Genomic DNA, 27,855 nt, shown 5'->3' on the forward strand with positions numbered 1-27,855 from the left:
AAAAAAGACATTTAATGCATTTGAGATTATATTTTATGTTTTGTTGAGAGTATTAATGTAACACTACACATTGTCCAGAGGAGTGGATCCTGTAAGCTTTATATGTATATTCTCATCCTTACCTAGCACAAGGCTTTTTGGGAGCTCACTGGTTTCGGGTTCCATGGGAACTCTGAAGTTAAGCGAGTAGCGCGCGAGAGCACTCCCATGATGGGTGATCCACTGGGAAGTTCTCGAGTGAGTTTCCAGAAACAAAACCGTGAGGGTGTGGTAGGGGCTCAAAGTGGACAATATCGTGCTACGGTGGAGTCGAGCCCGGGTTGTGATGGGGGCCCAGGCCGGGATGTGACAAGTAAAATAAGAGTGGAAAAGTGAAAGGAAAATTGAGGTCCACGTGGAAGACCTATGTGGCATCTCAGGGGCATTCTAATGATTTCACTACTAGTAAGAATAAAATACAATAAATTTCAGGACGGGATTTCACAAAAAACAAAAACAAGACAATGTGAAGCGAATTTTGAGTTTCATAGAACAAATTTAACGGCTTTTTAAATGAAATGATGCCCTTGATTTTAACTCTAAACTCATATGGTCCAATATATTTCCCAACAAACAATCAAATCGGTACAATCAATAACGATTGTGTATATGCATGTGCGTGTGTTAGATCATTGCTGAATAAGAACATCTGAAATTTACCTCATGCAATATGCTTTCCACATCAGTTCGATTCATTTCAAAGAAAAATAGCTAGGAACTGAATACGCAGAAATCACAGAGAGCAAAAACATATGGTTTTCCTTTTCCCCAGGTACGAAATTGAAAAATGAAGTAAACTGTAAAAGTTTTAACATCGAATTTTATTTTCAAGGAAAAAGGAAAGAAAACTAGAAACAGATTTGATGATGACTATCAAATCAATCCACTACAACCAGACTCTGGTACTCTCTGCCAGAAATGACCGCTTCCATGACATGGTCTGGGCGAATTTCCCCGACATTATCTATGAACAACTTGAGCATATTCTTGGAGAAGCCACTCACCAGCGCCACCCCCGGTTCCATCTCCAACACGGGCGTAGAACTTGAGTGTCTAAGACTCCAAAAGACTATCTGTGGCACCACATCTCCATACCCCTTCTCCTTAAACTTCCTCTGTATTGCCTCATAATCCGTCTCCCACTTATAATGTGGTAAAGACATGGAATAATGTTGTGAAGCCATATCAAACTCCATGTCGCTAAATACGAAAATCCTCTTTATCATATGTTCTGGCCTCAAATTCCCTTTCACAGCCACTTCGAGAAGCAAATCAAAGACTTTTTGAAAATTAGTGTTCATTCCCTAATCCATATTCCTCACAAACTCTCACTTAGACCGAAGGTCATCGCCTTGTATTAAATGCAGCTGAGGCCGCTCACTGAAAGTGATCACCTTCCCCTTGCATGGCTCTTCACTCAATTCAGACACCAGAAGCCCCAAAGCCACCGACACATCCATGGGTGTTCCGGACATACTTGACGATACGTCACATACAGCCATGCAATTCCTCATCTTCCCGTGCTCTAACATGTCATCCACCATTCTCTTCCACTGGAGCTCAGCCACTTTTCCACCAAGATCTCCCTTCTCCAAAGAATGTATGATCTGATGAGGAAGCAATGCACCCACTGCTGCAATCTTGGATGTTCCTGCCTCTACATCCTCCAAGTACTTCTCAAACCTCACTTTATCATGCAACAAAAAGATCTCTTTGTAAAGAGTCATCGCCACATAGGCCACTCGATTGTATGGAAGGGAGCTCCACTGGTTAGAGCTCATATAAACCTCGGGTAATTGCAGGGCCTTCCTCAACGGCACCAAAACCTCATTCCTTAGCCGGTCTCTCACTCTGTATGCGTAATGTTCATCCTCAATTGTTTGACATTCTGTGTACAATTCTTTGGGGAAGACATTCCTTGCAATGCTTTTGCACAACAATGTGGTGCGGTCATAGGGGGAGTCGAGGGAAAGGCACCACTTGGCCCCCAGAGTGAAGTGAGGACTCTTTTTAGAGGACTTCAATTTTGCAATATCGTAATTCAAACACTTGGCAAAAACATCCGAAACTCGCTCGTGTAAAAACCGATAATCTAGATCACTTTGGTACCTTTCAAAAGCCTTCTTGGTCTGGGCGATGAACCTCTCTCTCCTCAAAGCGCTTGCTTTTGCCTTTTCCAATTTCCCCCTCTCTAAATCCTTCATCACCCGAACCTCTGTAGGCTTCATGCCAGCTCTTTTTTTTTTTTCCAGCTTCACCTCTTTTACCTTGTTTAGGACCTGTATCATCACATTCATAGCTGTGGGCTACGCTTGCTAATTGTTTTTTTTCTGTAACTACTCAGCCTTCTAGTTTTCCCTCACCTCCTGGCCTTCTACAAGGCGGTAGAGAATCTCAGGAAGGTCTTTAAAGAAGCCGATTTGGGCGACAAACGCGGCGTTGCACGCTAGGGTTTTGGGGTGCTTCTGGTGGAGCCAAAACGCCGCCTTGTAGAACCCCTCCTTGTCGGATTTTCCAATGCCGCGTACGCCCCGAAGGTTGTAGATGGGCTTGAGGGTGGTTAGGGCATTGTGTGACCAGGCCAGTGGCAGTTGTTCATTCACATAAGAGGCAGGCGTGGCAGGTACGACATGGAAGAAGAAATCAAGGCAAGGTTTACCGGAGGACAAGAAGGTGGGCTAGTTATTCTCAATCAAGCCCACTAGGGGTCTTGGCCGCGTCGATTGAATCGTAGTATGGCTGAAATTTGCAGCCATAAGGTCAATGAAGGGATCGCTAGAAGAGGGCGGTTGGGGCTGAGGTGGCGACAACGGCGGCGTGGAAAGTACTCTGATCTCTGGAGGGCCGAGAAGAGTAGTGGGAGCCGTTCTTTTGAGGATTTGTGAAAGGTTGACATTTTGGTTTTGGCATGCTTTAAGAATGGAGAGGGTTTGCCTTCGTTTCATGATTGAATTAGGGTTTAGTATATCACGGAGTATGGGGGGATTTGATGATATGCCTCTTTATTATGTACAAATTTGATTACTTGGGCAACAAGGATTCTTTTTTAAATATGATACGCCTATTTCCTTCTATTTTTTTGAGTTCAAATCTTTCAATAAATCCCTAATTATATAAAAAAAAAAAAAAAAAATTGAAAGAGAAGACATTGTTTCTAATAATGATAAAATTGTAAATTAATAATCGTAAAAATCAAACTGAAAAATGATAAGATAAAAAGAGTATATTCTCCATCCATTCATCCATGCACCCCATGAAAATTGGTGAAAACGTTTCAAAGAAAAAGATAAACAATGCAAACATCAGTAGTGGTGGAGTCAGAATTCTATGTTAGGGACGATCCTTCTTATACGTACGGAAAAAAAAAAAATTGAACTCATACCATGAGGAATCGAAGCAATCTTCACAAAATTGAAAGACCTATCAAAATTATCAAAGAGAATCAAAAGAATTCTGCAATACAACTTAATGGGATGTAGATAGCAGGTTAACCACTAAAAATTTTAAAAAGATAAAAAGAACAAACAAAAAAGTTCTGATTTACATCATTTAAAAGGAGGGCAAAAAAGAGGTTCCGCAAATCATAGATGATTAGGTTGATTTAGAGATGATATTAAAATCTCTTTTAAAATCCCCATCTACGTAGGTATTTGTTTATTGTTTTCTTGTAATCCGTCTTATTTTGATTTTACAGAAACTAAACATGTGTTCAAATGTGGACGCTGTGCAACTTCCACAGGTGCTTGCTTTTCAGGATGCACCGAGTTCTGAACAAATGGTGATTTGTTGCAAGAGGAACTAGGGTTGCCCTGATGGATAAGCCAAGGACTCAGACAGAGTACAAAGGAAGTCGAGATTGACAATAAGGAGAGTAGCCCAATTCCTTTAAGTATATGCAAGGTCTCTTCACTTTTCCATGCACTTTACATCCTTACACACCCTAAACGTGTGGTGACACGCCAACACTGAAGGCAAACACATGGACAAAACATATTGGGTGACCTAGAGTGTGTGGCCATTAGACGTCACACATGACAACCCTGTTCTAATACTATTACGAAGTTGAAATTTCATCCCAAAATCAATTGGCAATAGAAAGACAACACTCCCCATCCTAACACGGATTAGCGAAGCAATACCATCACAATCTACAAGAATAGTTGACCCGAAGAAAAATCTAATAGAATATACAAAGTCAACTTCTGTGATTTGCAACTCCTCTCACTTCAACCATCTTAAGAAATTCAGTCAACTTGATCTTCTAGTTAATTGTTTAGATGTGTACACAGCTCATATACAAGCAAATGGCTCCTTGTGGTTTTCAATCAGGCCAAAAAGAAGAAAACAGAGGAACAACATAGTAAATTACAACACAATAAACTGGCAATTTGAAACTGAATACCAACAGCTCTATAGCACAAGCTAATTTCAGGTCTAATTAGTATTCATCTACCATGCATGGCTTTGAGATTAGTTCTTCAGTTAGTGATCATACTAGTACTTGCCCTGACCATTTCCAAAAGGGTCCTAGTCGGCGATCGGGCATTCTTTCCGACTTTATAGTTCCACCAAACAACACAGCCTAACTTTTGTTCCTTGTTAGTGGTTCCTTGGAAGTAGGGTTCGTGGACACGAAATACATTCTATACACCCAAAAGCTTAGAGTTGGAAACCTATTTGTGATTCCTAAGGGATTAGTTCATTATCAGTATAACCCAGATGCTCAATTACCAGCCTATGCCATTTCAGCATTTGGAAGTGACATGCTGACAGAGTTTCAGTGCCAGTGTTGATGTTTGCCACTGGAATTGATGATGCGATCCTCGCCAAATCATTTAGGACTGAAGTTGGTACCATTGAGAAGATCAAGTCTGGTCTCACCACTCATAAATGATAGGTTAATTCTGTCATCTATACTAGCCTGTTCTAGCCTGCTTCTGATGTATATGACAAAGTCAATAAAATGCAGCTTTCTGTATTATGTTTCTGTCTAATCAGATTGTTTCTTAATCTCTACCTACTACAATATCTGTGGACATGCTAGACTGTAAGACAACTCTGTTCTGTGTACTATAGAACTAATAGATTTAAAATAATACTCGGTGCATTAAAAAATATCCGACAATACAGCCAATAATATAGTAAATATTAACATCCACACTATGGTTACAAATAGCAAAAATTTATTTTGCAAATCAGGCATGATTTCCCTTTTTTCATCATCAAACACTTTACTAAATCACACTAAAAGCCGTCGAAAACATCTTGCATTTGCTTACCTTCCCTTGGACATCACTTGGTTATTGGAAACTTGAACAAAGTATGGTCATTTTCTTCAAATTCTGGGCATACTCAAGAACATATCTTGCAAGCTCAATTTCATTTGATGTATCAGAGAGCTTTATCCTTACCGCCACAAGCTGATAAACAAACTCAAGGTTTTGCGATTTCCAGTATCCCATATCAAACGCAGATGACTGAAAAGCCACATGGAAACCAGCAATCATTACCAAACAATATCATATGGAAAAATGGATAACTACTTTATAAACTGATGATGATTTACAATGCACCCGATTGAAGAAATTGCATCAGGAAATAGAAGAGAGGGGGGAAGAGGAAAGGAGAGAATTGAGAGTTAACACCAACTTTTTCACTTACCATAGGATTGGTTTCCCGTCTGCCTCGTCCACTTTCTATATTCAAGGTATTCAAATTAGGGACTCCTCTAAGAAGAGAGACCACTGCTGGAACTAGTTCATTATTTAAGCACCTCAAATGCATACCCAAATAACGTATATCATCTAATGGTGCTGGCCTGGAGCCTTCCGTGAACAGAACCTGCAAATATTCAAGCGAAGAATCTTAAGTAGAAAAAGGAGAAGAAGCCAAAAGCAAAGACAGAAGAAAAAAAGTAAAAGAATCCTATTAAATGCTATACATACTTAGAATAACACCAGAAATCCAGATTAATTAGCATTAATTGGTCACACATTCAAACACTCTTGTTTCTGAAGTCACTACATACACTAGAGCTTGACCAAAAGGTTATAGACTGTAAAGGCTATGTCCATTTACCTCAATGGTCTCTTCGTTCAGAATAAGAACTTTGGCCCTGCACACACTGCTAAGAACCTGGTATAAATTGTCATAGCCATTTACCTCAGGCTTCAGAAAAATCTGAACTTTTTCTAAACTCATGAATTCTCCTAGACTTTGGCTAATCAACAATTTGCCTTCCCATCTCAACTTTCTAAGATTGGAGGGCACAGATTTTTAACGAGCGGCTTTTAGATGAAGTACCAAATGTCCAATCTAATCGTATTGCTTCAAGTTTTTGACCACATAGGTTAAGATTGTTGGAAATTCAAATAAAAACAAGCTGTAAAATGTTGCTTCTAGCTGTTAGTTTCTTTACAGGTTGTATCCACACATGCTGCAACTACAAAGACTAAAGTTTCCTCCATGTGCTAGCTGAAATGGTGATGAAAGACAGCAAGTGTGCTGCCATGTGATGTGCTAGCAGGAAGACAACAGTGTGCTGCTGTGTATTAGCCGAAAGAGTGTTGATTGCAAGCTGGAAAGATAGCTGCATATGTGTGCTAGACTGTCCAAAGTTCTTGCATGTGTTTTAAAGGGTGTAAAGATGTTAAACACCCCATTCATTGCATGTGTTGTTGCATTGTTTATCAATTTCTGTTTTGTATAAATAGGCCATCTTGCTAAGCTTAAATCATCCCATCCAAATCCCATTTCCATTCTCATTTTCAGCTTGTAAGCTTTAAGAGTTGTAAACTCTTCTAATATTTCAAAGTGTTTGTTATCACCAAGCTTGCTACTTCTTTCATATATCAAAGTCCAAGTGTTTTACCAAAGCTTGTTGCTTCCCTCCTTTCTCTATTTCTTTGTCCAATTTTATTGAGAGTGAAAGTGAGAGGTGTGATATAGTTTGTAAACTTATCACGCACATATTTTGGTATTGAGTTAGTAAACTTTGAATACCAACAATTGGTATCAGAGCTAGAATACCATTCTGGCAAGTGCAGTAGCTATGGCGTCCAATTTATTGCAACTCCAAGTTCCCACATTGAAGAAAGAAAATTATGAAAGATGGTGCATCTAATTCAAAGCATTATTTGGATCACAGGAGCTATGGGAAGTTGTCAGTAGTGGGTATGTTGTACCCACTGCCGAGCAAGAAGCCTTATATACTGCGGATCAAAGGAACACTCTCAAGGACTTACGAAAGAAGGACCAAAAGGCGCTGTATCTTCTATACCAGGGTTTGGAAGATTCAATGTTCGAGAAGGTTGCAGAAGCAACAACGAGCAAGCAAGTATGGGATACACTCAGTACAATCTACAAAGGAGTAGATCGAGTCAAGAAAGTGAGGTTACAGTCACTTCGAGCAGATTTTGAAACTGCTCACATGAATGAAGGGGAGAGCATCTCCGACTATCACTCAAGGCTCATTGTGATAGTAAATCAGATGAGGAGAAATGGCGAGAGACTCGATAAAGTACGAGTTGTGGAGAAGATACTCCGGTCACTCACATCTAAGTTTGAGCATGTGTTGACTGCCATTGAGGAATCCAAGGATTTGGAGGTGATGAGCGCAGAGGAGCTACTAGGATCCCTCCTAGTTCATGAGCAACGCATTCAGAAGAATGCAAACCCCACACGCTAGAGCAAGCTTTGGAGTCAAAGTTGAATATTGACAAACCAAATGGAGGTCGTGGGCAGTGGAACTCACGTCGTGGGAGTTCATCTAACCGTAGTCGAGGACGAGCTCGAGGAAGAGGTCGAGGCTATGCACAAAATCGAGGTCAGTCTCAAGAGTGGAGATCTACTCGAGGAAAGGCGCATATCCAATGTCACAATTGCAAGAAATATGGACATTATGCCAATAAATGTTCACATAAAAATGGTGAGCATGTCAACATGGCAGAATCAAGTGGAAATACTGATGAAGAACTTACAGTCTTGCTAGCACACCATAATTCCAGTAGCCAACAAGATGTTTGGTATTTGGACTCTGGTGCAAGCAATCACATGTGTGGAAAGAAGGAGTTTTTTGCCGAATTAAAAGATGGGGCCTATGGATCTGTAAGTCTTGGTGACTCCTCAAAGTTGCCAGTTGAAGGCAAAGGGAAAATCAAGATCATCCAGAAGGATGGTAAAGAAGAATACATCTCCGATACCTACTACATACCAGGTATGAAGAGCAACATTCTAAGCATTGGTCAACTTCTCCAGAAAGGGTACATTATACATATGGAGAATATGTTTCTCACTCTCAGAAATGCAAGGAGAAAACTTATTGCACGTGTTCAAATGTCAAAGAACCGAATGTTCCCGTTGAAGTTGAACACAAAGATTGGGAGTTGCAACATCGGTGTGATGGAAGATGAGTCATGGAAATGGCATCTTCGATTTGGCCATCTTCATTTCAATGGCCTAAAGTTGTTGTCAAGTGGAGGAATGGTTCATGGTTTACCCCAGATTGAAGCCACACGCCAAGTATGTGAAGGTTGTGTGCTTGGCAAGCAAGCACGACTATCGTTCCCTGTTGGTGATACATGGAGAGCAAAGGCACCACTGCAGTTGGTGCACACAGATATATGTGGTCTATTGGATCCCATGTCTTATGGAGGTAATAGGTATTTTATTACCTTCATTGATGATTTCAGTAGAAAAACTTGGGTCTATTTTCTCAAGGAGAAGTCAGCTGCCCTAAAAATTTTCAAGGAGTTCAAGGTACTCACAGAGGCTGAAAGTAACCACAAGCTTGTGGCTGTGAGATCAGATAGAGGTGGAGAGTACACCTCCAATGCTTTCCAAGCATACTGCAAGAAGCAAGGAATTAGGCATCAACGTACTGCTGCCTATACCCCACAGCAAAATGGGATAGCCGAAAGAAAGAATCGAACCATCCTTGACATGACAAGGTCCATGCTTAAGGAGAAGAATTTGCCAAAAGAGTTATGGGCAGAAGCTGTAGCTTGTTCGATTTATTTGTTGAATCGATGTCCAACAAAGAGTGTCAAGAGGATGACACCACAAGAGGCTTGGAGTGGATACAAGCCGAATGTTACACACCTAAGAATTTTTGGGTGTGTTGTATATGCTCAAGTTCCAGAAGCCAAGAGGAGGAAACTTGATGATAGAGGTGAAAAGTGTGTGTTTGTGGGCTATAGTGAAGAGTCCAAGGCATACAAGCTCTACAACCCACTAACTGGCAAACTAGTGGTTAGTAAAGATGTCATCTTCAGTGAGGAAGAGACATGGAAGTGGAACAACAAAGAAGTCAGTAAAGAGAAGATCGTCTCCACTGATTTTGAAGAACCAGAAGTTGTACCACCTATTGAGCAACAGCCTGCTCAAACAATCACAACAACTCCAGTGCACAGAATTGCAAGGAGTGGTCCTACATCTAGTGAGGAAAGCGGCTCCTCAACTCCAGTGAGGTTAAGGAGTCTCACAGAGATTTATGGACAAGAAGAAGAAGAAACCAATTTTTTCTGCTTCTATGCAGACCATGAGCCTCTCTCATTCAATGAAGCTGTGGAAGAAAATTGTTGGAAGAAAGCCATGGAAGAAGAGATCCATGCCATCGAGAAGAATGACACTTGGGAGTTGACAAAGCTTCCACCAAATCAGAAGGCTATTGGTGTTAAGTGGGTGTACAAGATCAAACGCACTGCAGATGGGAGTGTAGATCGGTACAAATCAAGGCTTGTAGCAAAGGGCTACAAACAGAAGTATGGAATGGACTATGATGAAGTCTATGCTCCAGTTGCAAGACTTGACACGGTAAGATTGCTAATCTCTCTTGCCGCTCATCATAAATGGAAAATTTATCAATTAGATGTCAAGTCAGCCTTCCTTAATGGAGTTCTTGAGGAAGAAGTGTACGTGGAACAACCGGAAGGCTTCCAAGTACAAGGAGAAGAAGAAAAGGTGTATCGTTTGAAGAAGGCTTTGTATGGCCTCAAGCAAGCACCACGAGCTTGGAACTCAAGGATTGACAACTACCTTCACCAAAATGGATTTCAGAAATGTCCATACGAGCATTCAGTTTACATGAAGAACGGTGAAAAAGGGGAGTTCTTAATTAGTTGTCTCTATGTAGATGACTTGTTGTTTACAGGAAATAATGAAGCAATGTTCTGTGAGTTCAAGCAATCCATGTTTAGTGAATTCGAGATGACTGACAATGGATTAATGTCATACTTTCTTGGCATAGAGGTGAAGCAAGAAAGTGACGGTATTTACATCTCTCAACAAAAGTACATGAGAGATATATTGGAGAAATTCAATATGGACAAGTGTAATATTGTCAACACTCCAGTTGCAACTGGATTGACGTTGTCCAAGGAAGGAGAAGGTGAGTTTGTAAACTCAACCGTGTACAAAAGCTTGGTTGGAAGCCTAAGGTACCTTACAATCACAAGACCTGATATAGTTTATGGTGTTGGACTCGTGAGTCGATACATGGAAACACCAAGGGAGTCTCATTGGCTGGCCGCCAAGAGAATTTTGAGGTACATAAGAGGTACTCTAAACTATGGTCTATTTTATAATTTTGGTGAAGATGCAAAATTATTTGGTTATTTAGATAGTGATTGGGGAGGTGACCAAGATGAAAGGAAAAGCACAACTGGCTATGTGTTTTTTCTAGGATCAACAGCTTTCTCATGGACTTCAAAGAAGCAATCAATTGTTGCTTTGTCATCGTGTGAAGCCGAGTACGTTGCTGTAGCCTCAACCGTGTGTGAGGCAATTTGGTTAAGAAATCTGTTGAAGTCAGTGTGTCATCCACAAGTGGAATCGACTGTGATTCATGTGGATAACATCTCAGCTATCAAGCTTGCTAGGAATCCAGTCCAACATGGAAGGAGTAAGCACATTGATACCAGGTTCCACTTTCTAAGGGACCATGTGAAGCAAAAGACAATTGAGCTTGTCTATTGTCACACAAAGGAACAAGTGGCTGACATCTTCACTAAACCACTACCAGTTGAATCATTCCGGTTATTGCGTGAAATGCTAGGCATGAAGGCGTTTTGATTTGAGGGGGCGTGTTGGAAATTCAAATAAAAACAAGCTGTAAAAGGTTGCTTCTAGCTGTTAGTTTCTTTACAGGTTGTATCCACACATGCTGCAACTACAAAGACTAAAGTTTCCTCCATGTGCTAGCTGAAATGGTGATGAAAGACAGCAAGTGTGCTGCCATGTGATGTGCTAGCAGGAAGACAGCAGTGTGCTGCTGTGTATTAGCCGAAAGAGTGTTGATTGCAAGCTGGAAAGATAGCTGCATATGTGTGCTAGACTGTCCAAAGTTCTTGCATGTGTTTTAAAGGGTGTAAAGATGTTAAACACCCCATTCATTGCATGTGTTGTTGCATTGTTTATCAATTTCTGTTTTGTATAAATAGGCCATCTTGCTAAGCTTAAATCATCCCATCCAAATCCCATTTCCATTCTCATTTTCAGCTTGTAAGCTTTAAGAGTTGTAAACTCTTCTAATATTTCAAAGTGTTTGTTATCACCAAGCTTGCTACTTCTTTCATATATCAAAGTCCAAGTGTTTTACCAAAGCTTGTTGCTTCCCTCCTTTCTCTATTTCTTTGTCCAATTTTATTGAGAGTGAAAGTGAGAGGTGTGATAGAGTTTGTAAACTTATCACCCACATATTTTGGTATTGAGTTAGTAAACTTTGAATACCAACAAAGATGGAGGAGGACAGTCGAAGCCAGCTTAAATGATTCCAAAGACAAGCTTTCAATGGTGATACTCTCTATCCCATTACTGTGAAAAAGTTCGATTTCCTTAATGCATTTGCAGGTACATGAGATCCATTTGCAAAATCTCTCATCTACTATGCGAACAAAACTCAACTTCAAGTAAAGGAGATTGCACGAAAAAGATAAGGAGGGTGCTCGAAGAATCATATTAAAACATTGCACTGATAGAGACTGTAAAGATACAGAACGCAAAGTGCAAGACGGTAACGCAAATGTGACGGTACCCTTTGCTGAGAAATCAAGTTGCAGCTCCTCAACGTTGCACCTTACAGCACCGTTTATCCACGTGAAGATCCGAAAACGCACGTCAGAGTGCTTAATTAAAGTTTGGCTACTAAAGAACTTCCAACAAATGGAAAAGCGCTGCATCTTATTGTGACCGCGATGAATCACCTATCCAAAGAACTCATGAACTCTACGCGCTTCTGGTTGGTTTTTACAACAGCATCGAAATTCACTGAGGGGACTGATAGATAAAATTTTAAGCATCCTTTGGACACAGTACCAACTTGCACGAGGTCTTTGAAATGGAGAAAGGAAGGAACATGATGAGCAACTTCTTCTGGAAGATTACTGAATCTGTCTGTTATACCCTCACCACAATCTCCGTGAGCGTGACGACGACTCGTACTTGACTGAAACTTCTTGCTTAGCATGATGATCTACTCCTTTTCGATATAGGACCGTTGGAAGCGGAGGCGGTGCAGCTACAAGGAATATGTTTCACCTGCAACGTTAAAAGGACACAACCAACCTTCACCAAATTTATACTAAAAAAAAGGCAACCCCAAAACATCAAAACTCCCCGCTTTGCGAGAGTTGGGGAGAACGTCTATCTACGCAGTCTTACCTTGTTTTGCAAAGACGCTGCTTTCATGACTCGAGATCACAAACAAACAACATTTACATTGCACCAAGGCTCACCCTCCAGACAAGGGAACGACAAGCCAGAAAGGTAATACAATTGATGAAGTATTTAGAATTGATAATCCATCCAATTGAACAGTTAAGTGAAAAACCAAAGATTAAGAGTATTTCAGAGCACCAAATTTTCACCCTGACAGGATATTTTTGATTACTTCAAGTTCAGGATATGAACTGTGACTGATTTAGGATATGAATATTACACAATTTTACAGAAGTGTTGTAATGCAGAAGCAAACAACTAATAAATTTTTAGAAAATTTATAATCAGATAATTAATTTAGGGAAGATTGGCAGTTAGGGTTTTGGGTTTTTGAGATCATACCTCAATGAAGGATCTTCTCGCCTCCCCTCGACCTTCATTAAGGAGCGGAGGAGACGAAGAGTCGAAGCGGAGGAGATGGAGAGCTTTGAGATTTGAGAAGTGAGAGCAGACGAGATGATGAGTCGAAGCGGGAAAGATAATAAGACCAGTGAGAGAAGTTAAAACTGCCAACCTTTTTCCTTTCTATTATTATTATTATTTCCTTTTATTAGTGATATTAAATATTTTATAAAAAAGAGTCAAATTCATAAAATTGTTGTAAATATCGATGTCCATTATTTGGCTTGAGTGGATGACATCATATATGTGCAAGTAATGATATCATGCATATGCAAACAATGATATTATGTCTGTGTAAGCAATGATGTCATTACCCATTCATTTGCCTATATAATAAAGGTCAAGGCCACTAACAACATAGAAGGAAACGGAGAAAAAGAAAGAAATGAAAGTAAGGTTTTATAAAATCGAACTCAAAGTTTGGCAAACACGAACCCGGCAAAACCAGCATGAACTGAGTCAAACCCAAACCCGAATTGTTTGAATTATGATTGCGTTGACCATCCAACCCGTCCAAATTGCACCTGTACTCCCCATTCACTTCACACCTTGTCTCTGTGTTTGTATGTTAGTAGTGTTCTTAACAAGGGTTATTGCAGCGGAAGTTCAGTCAAGATTTTTGCCCCCAATCTGAAAGCTTTGCAAATGGTTATTCTTGATAAGTAGGCCATAACTGATTGTCTGGATTGCTATATGGACTTTCTCCTGCACTTACCAATGTTAATGTCTCAGTTGTTTGGCTACCATTGATGTCACATCCCGGCCCGGGACGGATCACTTCCCTGGCCCGCTCCACCACCGTAGCACGATATTGTCCGCTTTGGGCTTACCATTCCCTCACGGTTTTGTTTTTGGGAACTCACGAGCAACTTCTCAGTGGGTCACCCATCATGGATTGCTCTAGCCCCCTTCTTGCTTAACTTCGGAGTTCCTACGGAACCCACCCATCATGTGATTGCTCTAGCCCCCTTCTCGCTTAACTTCGGAGTTCCTACGGAACCCGAAGCCAGTGAGCTCCCAAAAGGCCTCGTGCTAGGTAGGGATGAGAATATACATATAAGGATCACTCCCCTGGGCGATGTGGGATGTCACAATCCACCCCCCCTTAGGGGCCCGATGTCCTCGTCGGCACACTCGCGACCAGGGTTAGGCTCTGATACCAAATTGTCACATCCCCGCCCGGGGCGGATCACTTCCTGGGTCCGCTCCACCACCGTAGCACGATATTGTCTGCTTTGGGCTTACCATTCCCTCACGGTTTTGTTTTTGGGAACTCACGAGCAACTTCCCAGTGGGTCACCCATCATGGGATTGCTCTAGCCCCCTTCTCGCTTAACTTCGGAGTTCCTACGGAACCCGAAGCCAGTGAGCTCCCAAAAGGCCTCGTGCTAGGTAGGGATGAGAATATACATATAAGGATCACTCCCCTGGGCGATGTGGGATGTCACAATTGACTGGTTTGCTGAATGCTCTAACTAGATCAATATACATCTATACGATGAAGGTACTAGTTTGATTTTCAGAGTTGTCAGGGCTAAGCTCAAAAATGAGAGATTACACATTTTCTTTCGGGCTGCAGATTACTTGACAACGACAATTAAGGCTCCGAAACCTTGTCAATACCAAATTTAAGTAAAACATATTAACAAAAAGGTAATATTCATTGTCCAAATGGATGAGGAAATATAATCAAGTAAGTTATAAATAACAGTAGCAAAAATACATTGTCAAACAGCGGCCGGATGGCACAGTGGACACAAAACATGAAAGAGACAGAGACAAGGAGATGGCGAAAGGTTTGGGGGATTTGTATATTAGATCGAAAAGGCTGAAACATCACCTCATCTTTTCGCGCTACGCAGCACCAATGAGCCTCAGCCTGCAACTCGAATTAACTCTTTTTCTTTATGTATATTGGGAACGGGTTTGTGATGACATAAAATACTTATCCTTCTTTTGTCTTCCTTTTCTTTTACATTTTACCCCTCCTGACATTAAAGAACTCTATCTTTCAGATCACTCCAAGCAGTTAACACTTTCACATTCCGACTTTACTCAACATTCACACTAAACACAGTACGAACTGAGTGTTGACCATCAAACCATGTTATGGACCCAAAATTGTAGCCGCTACGAGCCTCCTTGCCGTAAAATGACACTTGGAAAGACACCCTCCTCACACCCTCGGCAAAAACTAACTTCTCCGGGAGTACACTGACTGTTAAGCCTACAGGAGCCTGAACCTTGGCAATGTACGTAGAATTCAGGGCTCCAACATTGGTCACGGTTCTTTTAATAGCCTTTGCAGGTTGGCGCCGGTTGAGCTTACTAATGGAGATGGACGGGTAGTTGATGTTAGAGATGAGTTCTTCAATAGAGATCTTGGGGCAGTTGAACTTTGTGTTTGACATAAATCTTATATTCTTCTCTGGGTAGCCGTAATAGCAAAGGAATTCAAGATAGTTTTCTATTTTGGTTTCGAAGACAAGTCCCGGGTTAAGAGCTTTAAGTGGGTTTATTTCTCCGACCCCCACCTCGTGTGGATTTGCAAAGTGGTTAGAGTTGTCTGTCAAAGGCATTTTCATGTTGTTGTAAATGGTTGCTGAAACAAGAAAAGAGGTCGATATAAGTATCTCCTACGTGCCGGTACTTTCAAGTGGAAATAAACTCAAACGAGTATAATCTAGGTTAGGAAACCGTGTAATTCTCGTGAAGTATCTTCCTAAATATTTTGCATTGAAATCAAAGAAAGATTGATGCACACAATATCGTTAACATAGAATGGCTGCACAAGATGTCGAAAAGTCAAAAGAATACCTGTTGTCATAAGGGCTGATTTGATCATGGAAGTAGTCCATTGACGATGCACTGACTTGATGAATGCAGCAGTCCCCGTTACGTGTGGACAAGCCATTGATGTCCCGGATTTTATGGAAAATTTTGATGGCTTCTTCCCATTTGGGACTGTCCCTGTTTCATTCTTGGGAGCTATGGCAGCTAAAACGGCCACTCCTGGAGCCATTATATCAGGCTGAATAGCACATAAAGAAACACGAAAAGTAAATGCAGTTAGTTTTGCAAACAAATACTGGTACATTATCGAAACCTGGTAATCCAATATGCTGTGGTTTGGATGAGCAAAGTTTTGATATGAACAACTAAAAATCGACCAGACTTGACTAAAAATCAACCAACTTATGTGGATCAAATTCGTCATTTTTTCAGCACAAGTGAATGACTAGCTTATAGGCAGATCAAACAAGTTCATATTTGTCTATCTGATCTCATCGACGTGGAATGTAAAGCCTTTATGGTCCGATTTCATCGGGTCTGTACACTTGCTTCAGAGTTACAAGGTTTAGTGAGAATCCAACTAAATCATGGTTTCCGACTATATCAGTCCCTGGAAGAGTGAAAGGGTCACCACTACTGAGGATCTCCCCCCTAATCTTAGATAGGTCGTCTGAGGGTTCGCCGCGGTTCATTGCTTATAAATGTTTGGAGAACTGTAAAATTGGGAATGTACATCAAATTAAACATGCACGGATGTATCTAATGTTAAGGTGCAGGTGAATTTAAAAAAAAAAAAAAAAAAAAACAAAGAGGTGCAAGCTAAAGAAAATAACCTTGAGAATGTTTTCTGTAAGCTGTGCAGGACCCCTCGATGAAAAAAATGCAACAGCCGGTGCAGGTCTATACTGTGGAACTACAACTGTTGGGAGAATCGTTGCTGTTGGTTTTCTGTTGTTATGGCATAAAAATAGTAATTCGTAACCGATGCGTATGAAGATTGTCGTAATAGAGGCTCAAATTCAATGACCATATCCTTTAGCAAGGAACCACCCTATCACATAGGTCTGACCGGAATTTATCGGATATTTAGCAGCACATAATATCGAATAATGCACCACACGACAAGAACATGCAAACCGAAAAACTGAGCTGGTAAAAATGGTCCCAAAACACATAAATTTCTTAACATAAATGGTTTGAATGCTTACTGGGTAGAATTTATGTACTTGAGGATCTGAAGCCCCGCAATATTGCCAACTTCTGTAAATGGGAAAATGCCTGAATCGAAAGGTACACCTTTCTCAGCTTCATCAATCAAAATCAACCCTTTGGCTTTAGTATCAGCAACAACTAATTTCTTGGTTCTCCGTGAAACAGCCGGGTCATCATCAACACAAACGACTATTTTGCCAACTACTTTCTTTTGATCCAATGATCCCGGATAGCCATTTCTGCAGTTGAAGTGCCAAACCATATACTTTATTAAAATATTAAAATTTCCCAAAAAAGAAGAGGCCGGAGGATGATGAATTATGATCACCTTGCTTCCGATACAGGCGTGTTAATGCCAGCGGCATCTTTTCCAAATACAAGGGGATATGTTTTTGAACGAGTGAGATTGGAGAAATTGATGGCAGAACCCTATTAGAACCTAGATATTAGAAACTTTTGTATAAGCAAGAAACTAACTGCAGGACTTGAGTAAACATCTTACAGTGAATGTTCTCCCATTTCCAAGAATGATATTAGATTGGAAATCCCTATCAATGTTAGAAGCTGCAACGGTGAAGATCCATGGCGCTGTGTTTACAATAGTGTAAGGATTGGGACCATCATTTCCAGCAGAGCAAATTACCATCACTCCCATTTGCTCAGCGTGAAATGCTCCGATGGCTATGGGGTCATTTAAGTAGTCAGACTGAAACAGTGAGCTCATCCCAATGGAAATAGATATGACGTCTACTCCATCTCTAACTGCATCATCGATAGCCTTCAATATGGTGGCACCAGAGCAACCAACATCCAAGCATGCCTTGTAGCATGCAATCCTAGCTGACGGTGAGCCTCCCTTTGCTGTACCTTGTGCCAAGCCATAGTAACTGGCATTGGGAACTTGCACACCGGCTGCTATGGATGCAGTGTGAGTTCCATGGCCGACAGAATCTCTTGGTGAGCCACTGGTACTGGCTAAATGGCTCTGGTCACCATTTGTTGTCACCGGAACATTATAGTATCTTGCACCTATCAACTTTCTGTGACAAAAAAAAATGTAATGAAATCAAGATGTAGTATCTTACCTATCAACTTTCAAAATAAACTCTGAAACATTAATTTGAATTCCTCTCTCTCTCTCTCTCTCTTTCTCTCTAATTTTCTAATTATAAGCCAGCTGAAATAGCGATTAACACTGTAAATGCAGTGTTTAGATAGAATGTGAGACAATAAAATCACCTATTACAATTAGATTTCTTGAAGTCCAAGCCTTCCATACAGACTCCTTTCCATCTTGAAGGGACTGCACCAATTCCCTCATCACTGAAGCTCGGAGACTCAGGCCATATCCCTTAATCAACACATTGAATTAACAAAACAAAATTATTCTACAGAAGGGAGTTGCTAAAGATTTAACCGATCTAATAATGCAATGTAAAACTCTATCCTTCAACTGGTTTGAAAAAACTGTACTATTTTCCTGATCCGAATAAATTGTTCTTTACAAAAATAGGATTTGGCTCAACATATACAATTAAATGTGGCACGAGAATGCCTAACTCCATATACTCTGTGGAGTAGCCATTGTTATAACTTTTTAGTTAGCTTATAGAAAACAAGAACATACCAGTTGATCCCAAATTCTTCTTCTCCTTAAACAACGTCGTTTATACGACCATTTAATCATTTTTCCAACCTAAATACTAAACCAAACCCGAAACACTTAAACCTTTGAACGCGTATGAACAAAGATCAGCAGATGATCCTATTTCTATCTACGTGTTCAATCATACTTGTACTTGATCATTATATATTTTTTTTTCAAAGTAGAGCTAAACATGTAAAAGAAAAGGGAGGAAAGCAATTATGTCTAGTTCTCCTTCATAATCCTTCCAAAATATTCATATTTATAAAATCAAGAATCTTCATTTCCCTTCCTACACAAAGCCGAGCTATGGTTGATCTTTTCCTCTCTCCTTTTTGTTGACATGGATAATATTGAATCAATGCATTAATTGCTTACTGTAATAACATGCGAATTATACCATTTTTTCCTTCTCACAAAGCGATTCAAAACTACTCTAATGTGGAGAAGGTCCGAACTTAGGTACAAGGCTACAGGCGCACTGCCTAACCCTATCTGCGTAGATACCCATTACCCATTCAAATACACTTTTTTTTAGCCAGCTATTTTTCCCAACCCCAACAATAACAACAAAGTCTCATCTCACTAAAGATAGCCGGTTGTATGAATCTTAAAACATCACTTGTCTCGATTTTGTGTTGAGTCTCCCCAACCCCACTCCCACATAAATGAAAAACACCGAAACAAGAAAGAATTATTTGGGGCAAAGAAACTGACAGATAATGGAGTTACCTGTGTCTATCATCCCAATTATAACATCACTTGATGGGTGCAGATATTTGTTCTTTAATGGCCTGGCCAATTCCGTCTCCAAGAAATCCCAAGAACGAGTTGTATGTAGTTGGAGCATTGAGTCCGGGAAGATTGAAACGATACCATCATTGCCTGCAACATGTTTCAATACAATGATATTGGGGGTAGGGAGTTTGGCTAAGCAACATAACCAAGCTAGCCAACAATAATTTCATTACAAACTTTCTACTTTATGTGCCAATGAAATATTTTTTAAGTTGATTACGCGATGAGTTTTATTCGGGTTTTACCCTTTAGAAAGAGAATTAATACTCCAAGTCTAAACACTTCTCCCTTGGTAGCATGCTAGGAGCTTTTAGTAACATATAAACAGACCGTGGCAAGTGGTGAATTGTTTATGGTGGTTAGGGTCTCCTCTCAACTTATTGTATTTCGGGTTCATACCTTCTCATCCCCTCCTCTTAACGTAAATTAATGTATAATATCGCTTGTACTCAAAACAAAGAAAATGAAGACAAAGTAGTCAGGGTCTCAAAAATGAGATTGTCAACCTTCAATACAATGTGGATGCACATTATTATAATTTTCTACAGGTACTGTACAACAAATGTAATAAGAAATATAATCCTCACTTGATATTACCCCATTCGAAAGGCAACTTCTCCAAAGAAAAAACTAGACCAGGTCATTCTTGGGCCTACTAACGCCTACGAAACCATCAGCTACTACTAGGCTGCCCATAGGGGGAGGAAGGAGGTCCAACATAACGTAAACCCAAGTCAAACAACATACTCATGAAAAACAAGCACATCTTCACCATTTTCTTTCTACAAATTTATCATGTCATCGGTTGTATACAGTTATACTAATATATCACTCGCATTTTCTATCTCTACTAATTAATAAAACACTCATTGTTGATCAAAATTCTATGAAATTACCAATTTAACCCTCTAATTGAAACAAAACATGAATTAGAAATATGGGGCAGAAATGTAATTTCACACAACCAAATCAAAGCCTCACCTACATTTAATCATAACATATCTCTAATTAAAAAAAAAAAAAGAAAAAAAAAACTTCCCACTCTCACATTCTCTATTACTCTTTTCCTCTCTCCTTCTATTTCAAAAACAAAAATAAAAAATTTTCTCACACTTTGTATGTGCCCATATGCTAGTAGTACTATTAAAAGAACCCACCTTGTCAACTTTTTGCCACTTTTTTTTCCTATTTTTCCCTCACTTTGATACACAATATTGACATAAGGAGGGCAAAATAGTAAATTTGTATCTTTTGAACTTTTTGCCCATTTTTTTCCTATTTTGCCCTCACTTTTGATTCACAATATTTACATAAGGAGGGTAAAATAGTAATTTTGTATCTTTTGAGAAAATGACAATCATATCCCTATTTTCCCTATTTTATCCTAACTTTTGATACATAATATTTACATAAGAGGCCAAAATAGTAATTTTGTATCTTTTGAACTTTTTGCCCCTTTTTTCCTATTTTGCCTTCATTTTTTATACACAATATTTACATAAGGAGGGCAAAATAGTAATTTTGTATCTTTTGAAAAAATGACAATCATATCCCTATTTTCCCTATTTTACCCTCACTTTTGATACACAATATTTACATAAGATAAAAATATGCACTTATTAAGATAAATTGTCTCACCATCATTTTTTCATATAGGCAAGTGAAATCATGATGTTTTTTGGATAGTTTGAATGAGCTGAAGTGATTGCGCTTGAGGAGAACGTGGGAGGAGGTTGGCGGTTGAAGAGGCTTTAATTTTGTCAATCATATCCCTATTTTTCCTATTTTACCCTCATTTTTTGAGAAAATGACGATCATATACCTATTTTTTCTATGACAAAAAAATATGCACTTATTAAGATAAAGGGAAGTGTTATTAGCACTCCAAAAATCTCATTCTACACTACTCACAAGTGAACTTTTCTTTCTAAATATATAAAGTTTGGAGTGTAAAATGAGAAATTTGGAGTGCCAATAATAATCCCCAAGATAAATTATCTCATCATCAGTGTCTCATACTCTTTTTTAAAATTTTAAAAACTAATCACAATCCTTAATAAAAAACAAAAAACAAAATAAAATTGTTCACATACACAGAGTGTGTACTCATCTTCTAGTGTAATTAGTAAAAAGTGTGTAGATATAAATCTATCTATCTATCTATATATATATATATAAGATAATAAGACAGGCCTTTTGTCTAAAGAATTTTCATTTTTTGGTAAAAATAGGGACTAGTTGTGGAGTTTACTCTACATCGAAATTCAATGATTCTAACCATTTATTTTTCAAGTTGCACTTTATAGATTATCCTTGCAAAATATTAGCCAAATCGGAAATATTTGAGGCATCTAATTAAGTTCAAAGAAATTGACAAACACTATATTCTAAAAAAACATTGAAATCTCATCATGACAATCAAATGAGTAAATGATTTCAGATTGAATTACTTTTTTGCAAGGATGATCTATGAATGAAGACTTAAAAATAGTGATTCGGATCATTAAAGTTTAATGTATAATGAGCCCTACAACTAGTTCCCATTTTTATCAAAAAAATGAGAATTCTTTTAGATAAAGGCTTTGTATAATAATAACCATGATAATAATAACAATAATATTTTATTTTTTCCTTAGCACAACAACTCATCCAACATGTGTTTTAGAGATCTTGGATCTGTCTATTGTATTTGTTCTATATAAATTTCAGTGGCATAAATCAAAGCGATTTATAAATTTTTTTATTTTTAAGAAAAAGCTAGCTGTATTTCTGCAAGAGCTGTTGCTTCTTTCCTTGATGGATTCATCAGTAAAATAATAAAATAAACAATTCATGAAAGGATTGGGATCTTAATTTGAAGGTCTAGAAAGTAAATATATAAACGGTTTCGTAATGAGTACCACAAGTTGTCCGTCAAATAAGATTCCTCAATGAAAAGGGGATATATATAATGAAATGGTAGACTTACAAAAGGACTTAATTACCTGATAAAATAGAAGCTTCAGTTTCTGTAAGCATGGCAGAGAATCCTCTAAAAGCATGATTATAATTGTGGATTACAGATATTCTTTCAATCTCATGGCTGGCAGATACAGAGACATGATATATTAATTAATAGGCAGTAAAATTAGATTCCTTGATGAAGAATTAATCCAAAAATTCATTAAGTTTATGCTGGTGTTTATGATGTCATAAAGATAGATTATGATAAGAACTAACCTTGGAATAATGGATGACAACATTTGCAAATAAGCAGATTCTGCAGCTTCATCAGCTCCATTATCTCTTGCATTTCCATTTGAGAATGAGCTTCCCATATAAACCACATGATGCTGCCAAATAACCAATGACATATAATTAAAAGAATTTTGATTTAGATATATTAAATATAACAAGATTCGTATTCATTTTCTCGTCAACCAAACAGAGAACAAGATTAATCAGAAGACAGTTTGGATATGAACCCATAATTCAAAGTTACCTTAGGAATCTGAGTTGAAGTAGCAGTGATGGTGGCACCAGAGAGAGAGAGGAAAAAGCAAGGTAGAGAGAGAAAAGGGAGAAGGAGAACAACCAGGGAATTAGTCATGGAAGCAGCTGAATCTGCGAATGTGAGTGCTTGTGCTTCTTCTTCTGATCAGTTAAGTGAATTGGTTTGGCAAAGCAATAATGTATGGTTGAGTTCTTTGGAAAGTTTGCTTATATAATCAAGTTATACATTTTTGTAGCTAGGCTCAGTGTGAAGTGAAAGCTTTTTAATTGACCCATCAAGAAGCTTGAGCCATGAGCAAAGCATCTTTGATATACGTACCTTTGGTGCTTTTAACATGTATACATCATTAAGCATTCATAATTTTTTTTACCAAAAAAGAAGGCATTCATAATTTAATTCTCAATTATTAGGTTATTAATATATCATTAAATCCTACTTTTGTACATTCATAAAATTATTTGCACAAGAACTTTCTGACTTGCTCCTACAGAACCAATGTCGAAAAGATTAAAAGTCATTCACAACCACTGATGAAGAATTCATTGAAAAGTTAAGGATTAGAAATCGCGTTAAAAGTTGTAACAACTTTTTTAATCTACTTCAGATAAATTTCAACTTGTGACCTAACATTAAAAAGAGAAATACAACTAGACTAATTAGTTGCTCAACTTAAATCCAATTAGTAACAAGTGAATATAGTCGACGTTTATGTCAAGAATAACTATGTAAGCATAGGGGCTTTCTTTAGAAATAAGGATGTCCTTTAATTTAAGAAAATGTGCACTTATCAATCGTTCTTACTCATTCAAGAATTAACTCTAAACCCTATATAAATTCTCTTATCCAAATGTTAGTGTCTGGATTTCGTTGGGATTGTGTGTTTGACTGCTGCTCCCTTGGGCGACCGACCAGTTATATCTTACGGTGTCAGTCACAATTTCCTTGGACTGACACCTACTTCGTAAATATTTTTTCGGTTTTAAATCTCATCCTTAACACGGCCGTTTTTTCTTCAGTGTATATAAGAACCATGTGAGCTCATATTTTAGGTTTTAGATGCGAGCGTAAAACTCATAGAATTTAAAATATAAATCCTACATCAGTCGATTGAGAATGACAATGTTAGACATGTCGACTGTCACATACTTTTAACTCCAATTTTTGGTACTCAAAATTAATAACAAAACAGATGATAAAATATCAACCTACTTTATCTACTCTTCCTTGATAGAATTTGCATATCCTCATGGCGCAATCATTTAAAACAGTCAACAGGATCATACATTGTATTTTATTAATCACTTCGCATGAAGGAGAAGCCATAGAAAAACTTTTTGAAATTAACTGGCTTCTCAATGCTATGTGGTTGGTTTACGAAACTTTATATTTATGATCGAAACTGTTCATGTTATAAATCACTTTGTAATGATCATTTATGTAAAAAATTAGTAAAATATGAGATCGTTTAGTCATTGAACCGTATAAAAATAGATGGATGAGTCCGGTAAAAAGAACTATGAACTGTTTGCTACAGTTAATGACTAAAACACCTTATTTTTAGTTGATTTTTTTTTTTGTAGAGATGATCATTACAAAGTGATTTATAATATGAACAGTTTCGATTATAAGTAGAAATTCCGTGAATTGACCACACAACGTAAATTATAAACTACAGATTCCAACTCCTTTTTTTTATCAATATTTTTAGCATTAATAAAAAAAGCAGATTATAATCTTGAATTGCAAGTAAACAATGTTTCTTTTCATGTGCATTGTTTTCTTTTATTTCTTGTTTCCTTTATTCTCTCCTTTTTTTTTTCCATTATCTCCACCTTTAAGCATTTTCTCCATTAAAATTGTATATAATCCTCTCTTTTTCTTGGTTCTCTCTTTTGTCTTTGTTATTTGATGAATGAGTTTCGCCACAAAGAAAAGAAAAGTGCAGAACAGCCTTGCAAGTGAAAGCACCATTACCGGCTTTAGTGCATCAACTTTGTAAACCAATCTCATGAAACATTATACAAATGAAATGGAAGTTTCTTAGCGAAACGGTAGGGACTGATCACGGTGACCATACTAATGTTTGCACGCATAAAATATAATGGATTAGGGATCAACTTAACAAATCTATAACCAACTAACTTCTGATCTAGTGAAAGAAGGCCCAAAGTTCGAACCTCCCTCCTTGTTATTAAAAGAATTCATGCTCCTATGCATCAAAAAATGAAATCTCAAGAACTATAAGTTGCAAGAGCAGCCACTTAGCTAATATTGGGGTGCAATCCATGTCTTATCTACTGAGGTCTCATATTAAGGGTTTTTAGTTTGGTATTGTTGTACTTAAAAAAAAATAACTATTTCTGTTATGTTGTGAGAATAAACAGCTAAAATAAAGTTATTGAGTGTTTGATAAACTTTTTTTTGTAAAATGTCTGGGTGTTTGGTAAACTTTTATATAAAACTACTATAAATATGTTAAATGATATAAAAAAGTTGATATGATATTGAATGTGAAATAATAATTGCCAAAAAGAATAATGCAAGGGGAAAGATTATAATTTTGAAAAATATGCGGGGTATAGTTATCATTTGAAAATTTATTAAGTGAGCACTAGTTACTATGCTTTAAAAAAAAAACTTTTTTTGAAGTATGGTAAACTTTGCTTTTACTTTTCTATGTTTTTTCTACTGTTATTGACAGTAGTTTTTAAAAAATAAAAACATTTTTCTTTTGTTTTACCAAATACATTTGGTGTTCGAGATTTTTAAATAAACTGTTTTTTTTTTTTTTTTAATTTTTTTTTATTTAAGCATCACAACTAAGACTCTTAAATTAGTCAAACCAAGACCTAGCTGTCACTATTAAGTAATTTGAACATCAAATTACTTACCATGTTAGTAACGGATTGATGTCCGTTGACTCTTACAATAAATGGCTGACATTAAATATAACAGATTTAAGTAATTATGGAGATCAAATTAAACGATTAAAATACTTGTAGTATACTGTATATACGTAGCATTCCCCATGCATGTTAAACTCATGTTGTGGAAATTCTCACCTTTAAACTTAGTCGCAGAAAGAATAACACAATCCTATGTTGAATAAGAAGAGTATCCAAGATAACTCTAATGATCCCAAGAAGAAGAAAATAGAGCACACTCTTAAAGAAAGCTCACAAAACAAACTAATTAGCAAAGCTTTTCTTATTTAGCTCTAGGCTTTGTTTTTCCTTGGATGATATACAATGCTTGGGGACTTGGGTATTTATAGCAAACCAAATGAAAGCTACACCACACACTTAATTAAACTAAGATTATTTACTACCACACAAAACCCATTAATTGCACCTAATTATGTTGTCTTCCACACAACCGTACCTAACTTTGCAATTGTAAGCAATTACATCATTAAACTAGATATGGACTTGGGCTTTAGATTGGGTTGTGGATTACTTATTGTTTTGGGTTGACATTGATTCTCAACAATCCCCCTCAATGTCAGCTCTCATTCTTTGCACTGTGCTGAGTAAACAGCGAAAAATTTCGAGCTTGCCTGTACTCAAACTTTTTGTGAACAAGTCCGCAACTTGATCATTCGTCTTGACCTGTCTCATCTCAATCTCTTCTTGCAGAACCTTTTCTCTGATAAAGTGGTAATGTACCTCCACATGCTTAGTTCTTGCATGAAAGACTAGATTTTCCGCCAAGCGAATTGCCGATTGGTTATCACAGTACAATGGTACTGGATAATCTACTGGTTGATGTAGATCACTCATCAACTGTATTAGCCATGCATTCTCTTGAGCTGCCATTGCTGCTGCTCTATACTCTGCTTCAGTGGTTGACAATGATACCGTCGGCTGTCTCTTGCTACACCAAGAGATGGTTCCAGAACCAAGCTTAAACACATACCCAGTTGTTGATCTCCTGGTGTCATGATCTCCCGCATAGTCAGCATCACAGTAACCAACTAACTTGCAGTCTTCACCTTTCTTGTACAAAAGACCATAGTCAATTGTACTCTTCACATATCTTAGTATTCGTCGAACTGCTTCCAAGTGAGGCTTCTTTGGATTTTGCATATACCGACTCATCACACCAACTGCATAAGAAATGTCAGGTCGAGTCAAGGTTAAGTAGATCAGACTACCTACCAATTGTCGATACATCATCGCATCTTCCAAATCTTTTCCTTCATTTGCACTCATTTTGACATTTGGCTCCATCGGTGTAGAGATCAGCTTGCATTCGAGCATTCCGAACCTCTTCAATAAATCTTTGGAATACTTCTGTTGACAGAGAAATATTCCTTCTTGTGTGCGATCAACCTCTAGACCAAGGAAATGCTTGAGTTGATCAAGTTCCTTCATCTGGAAACGGACTGATAAATTCTCCTTCGTCTGAAGAATTTCTGCCTCATCATCACCGGTTATGATTAAGTTATCCACATACACTAGCACAATAGCTAGCTTTCCTTCATTGGCTTTGACAAACAAGCTGGAATCTACAGGTGTTACTGAATAACCACTTTGTGTTAGAAATTCAGCAATCTTACCATACCACGCCCTGGGTGCTTGTTTCAATCCGTAGAGTGCTTTCCGTAGTTTACACACATATTCAGGATGATCTTGGTTCTGAAATCCTATTGGTTGGATCATGTAGATCTCCCGATCCAGCTCTCCATGAAAAAAAGCATTCTTCACATCCATCTGCCACAAATTCCAGTCTTTGTTGGCTGCAAGTGCAAGTAAGACTC

At 38.2% G+C, this 27,855-nt stretch overlaps 1 protein-coding gene and 1 pseudogene across 1 annotated transcript; both read right to left on the reverse strand.

Moving 5' to 3' along the window:
- Positions 1–917: 917 nt before the first annotated feature.
- LOC137748024 (uncharacterized) lies at positions 918–6,240 on the reverse strand (annotated as a pseudogene).
- An 8,588-nt stretch (positions 6,241–14,828) lies between these two features.
- LOC137746426 (CO(2)-response secreted protease-like) lies at positions 14,829–23,249 on the reverse strand. The gene is made up of 11 exons (XM_068486446.1): positions 23,085–23,249; positions 22,823–22,935; positions 22,588–22,685; positions 19,538–19,690; positions 18,400–18,511; positions 17,663–18,200; positions 17,489–17,589; positions 17,157–17,399; positions 16,782–16,896; positions 15,973–16,186; positions 14,829–15,757 (listed from the first exon to the last, which is right to left on the reverse strand). Exons 1-11 carry the CDS (start codon positions 23,190–23,192, stop codon positions 15,207–15,209), a joined length of 2,346 nt encoding a protein of 781 aa, XP_068342547.1. The 5' UTR covers positions 23,193–23,249; the 3' UTR covers positions 14,829–15,206.
- Between the last annotated feature and the right edge of the window lie 4,606 nt (positions 23,250–27,855).

Source organism: Pyrus communis, chromosome 10 (assembly GCF_963583255.1).
Source record: "Pyrus communis chromosome 10, drPyrComm1.1, whole genome shotgun sequence".
Classification (NCBI taxonomy): domain Eukaryota; kingdom Viridiplantae; phylum Streptophyta; class Magnoliopsida; order Rosales; family Rosaceae; genus Pyrus; species Pyrus communis.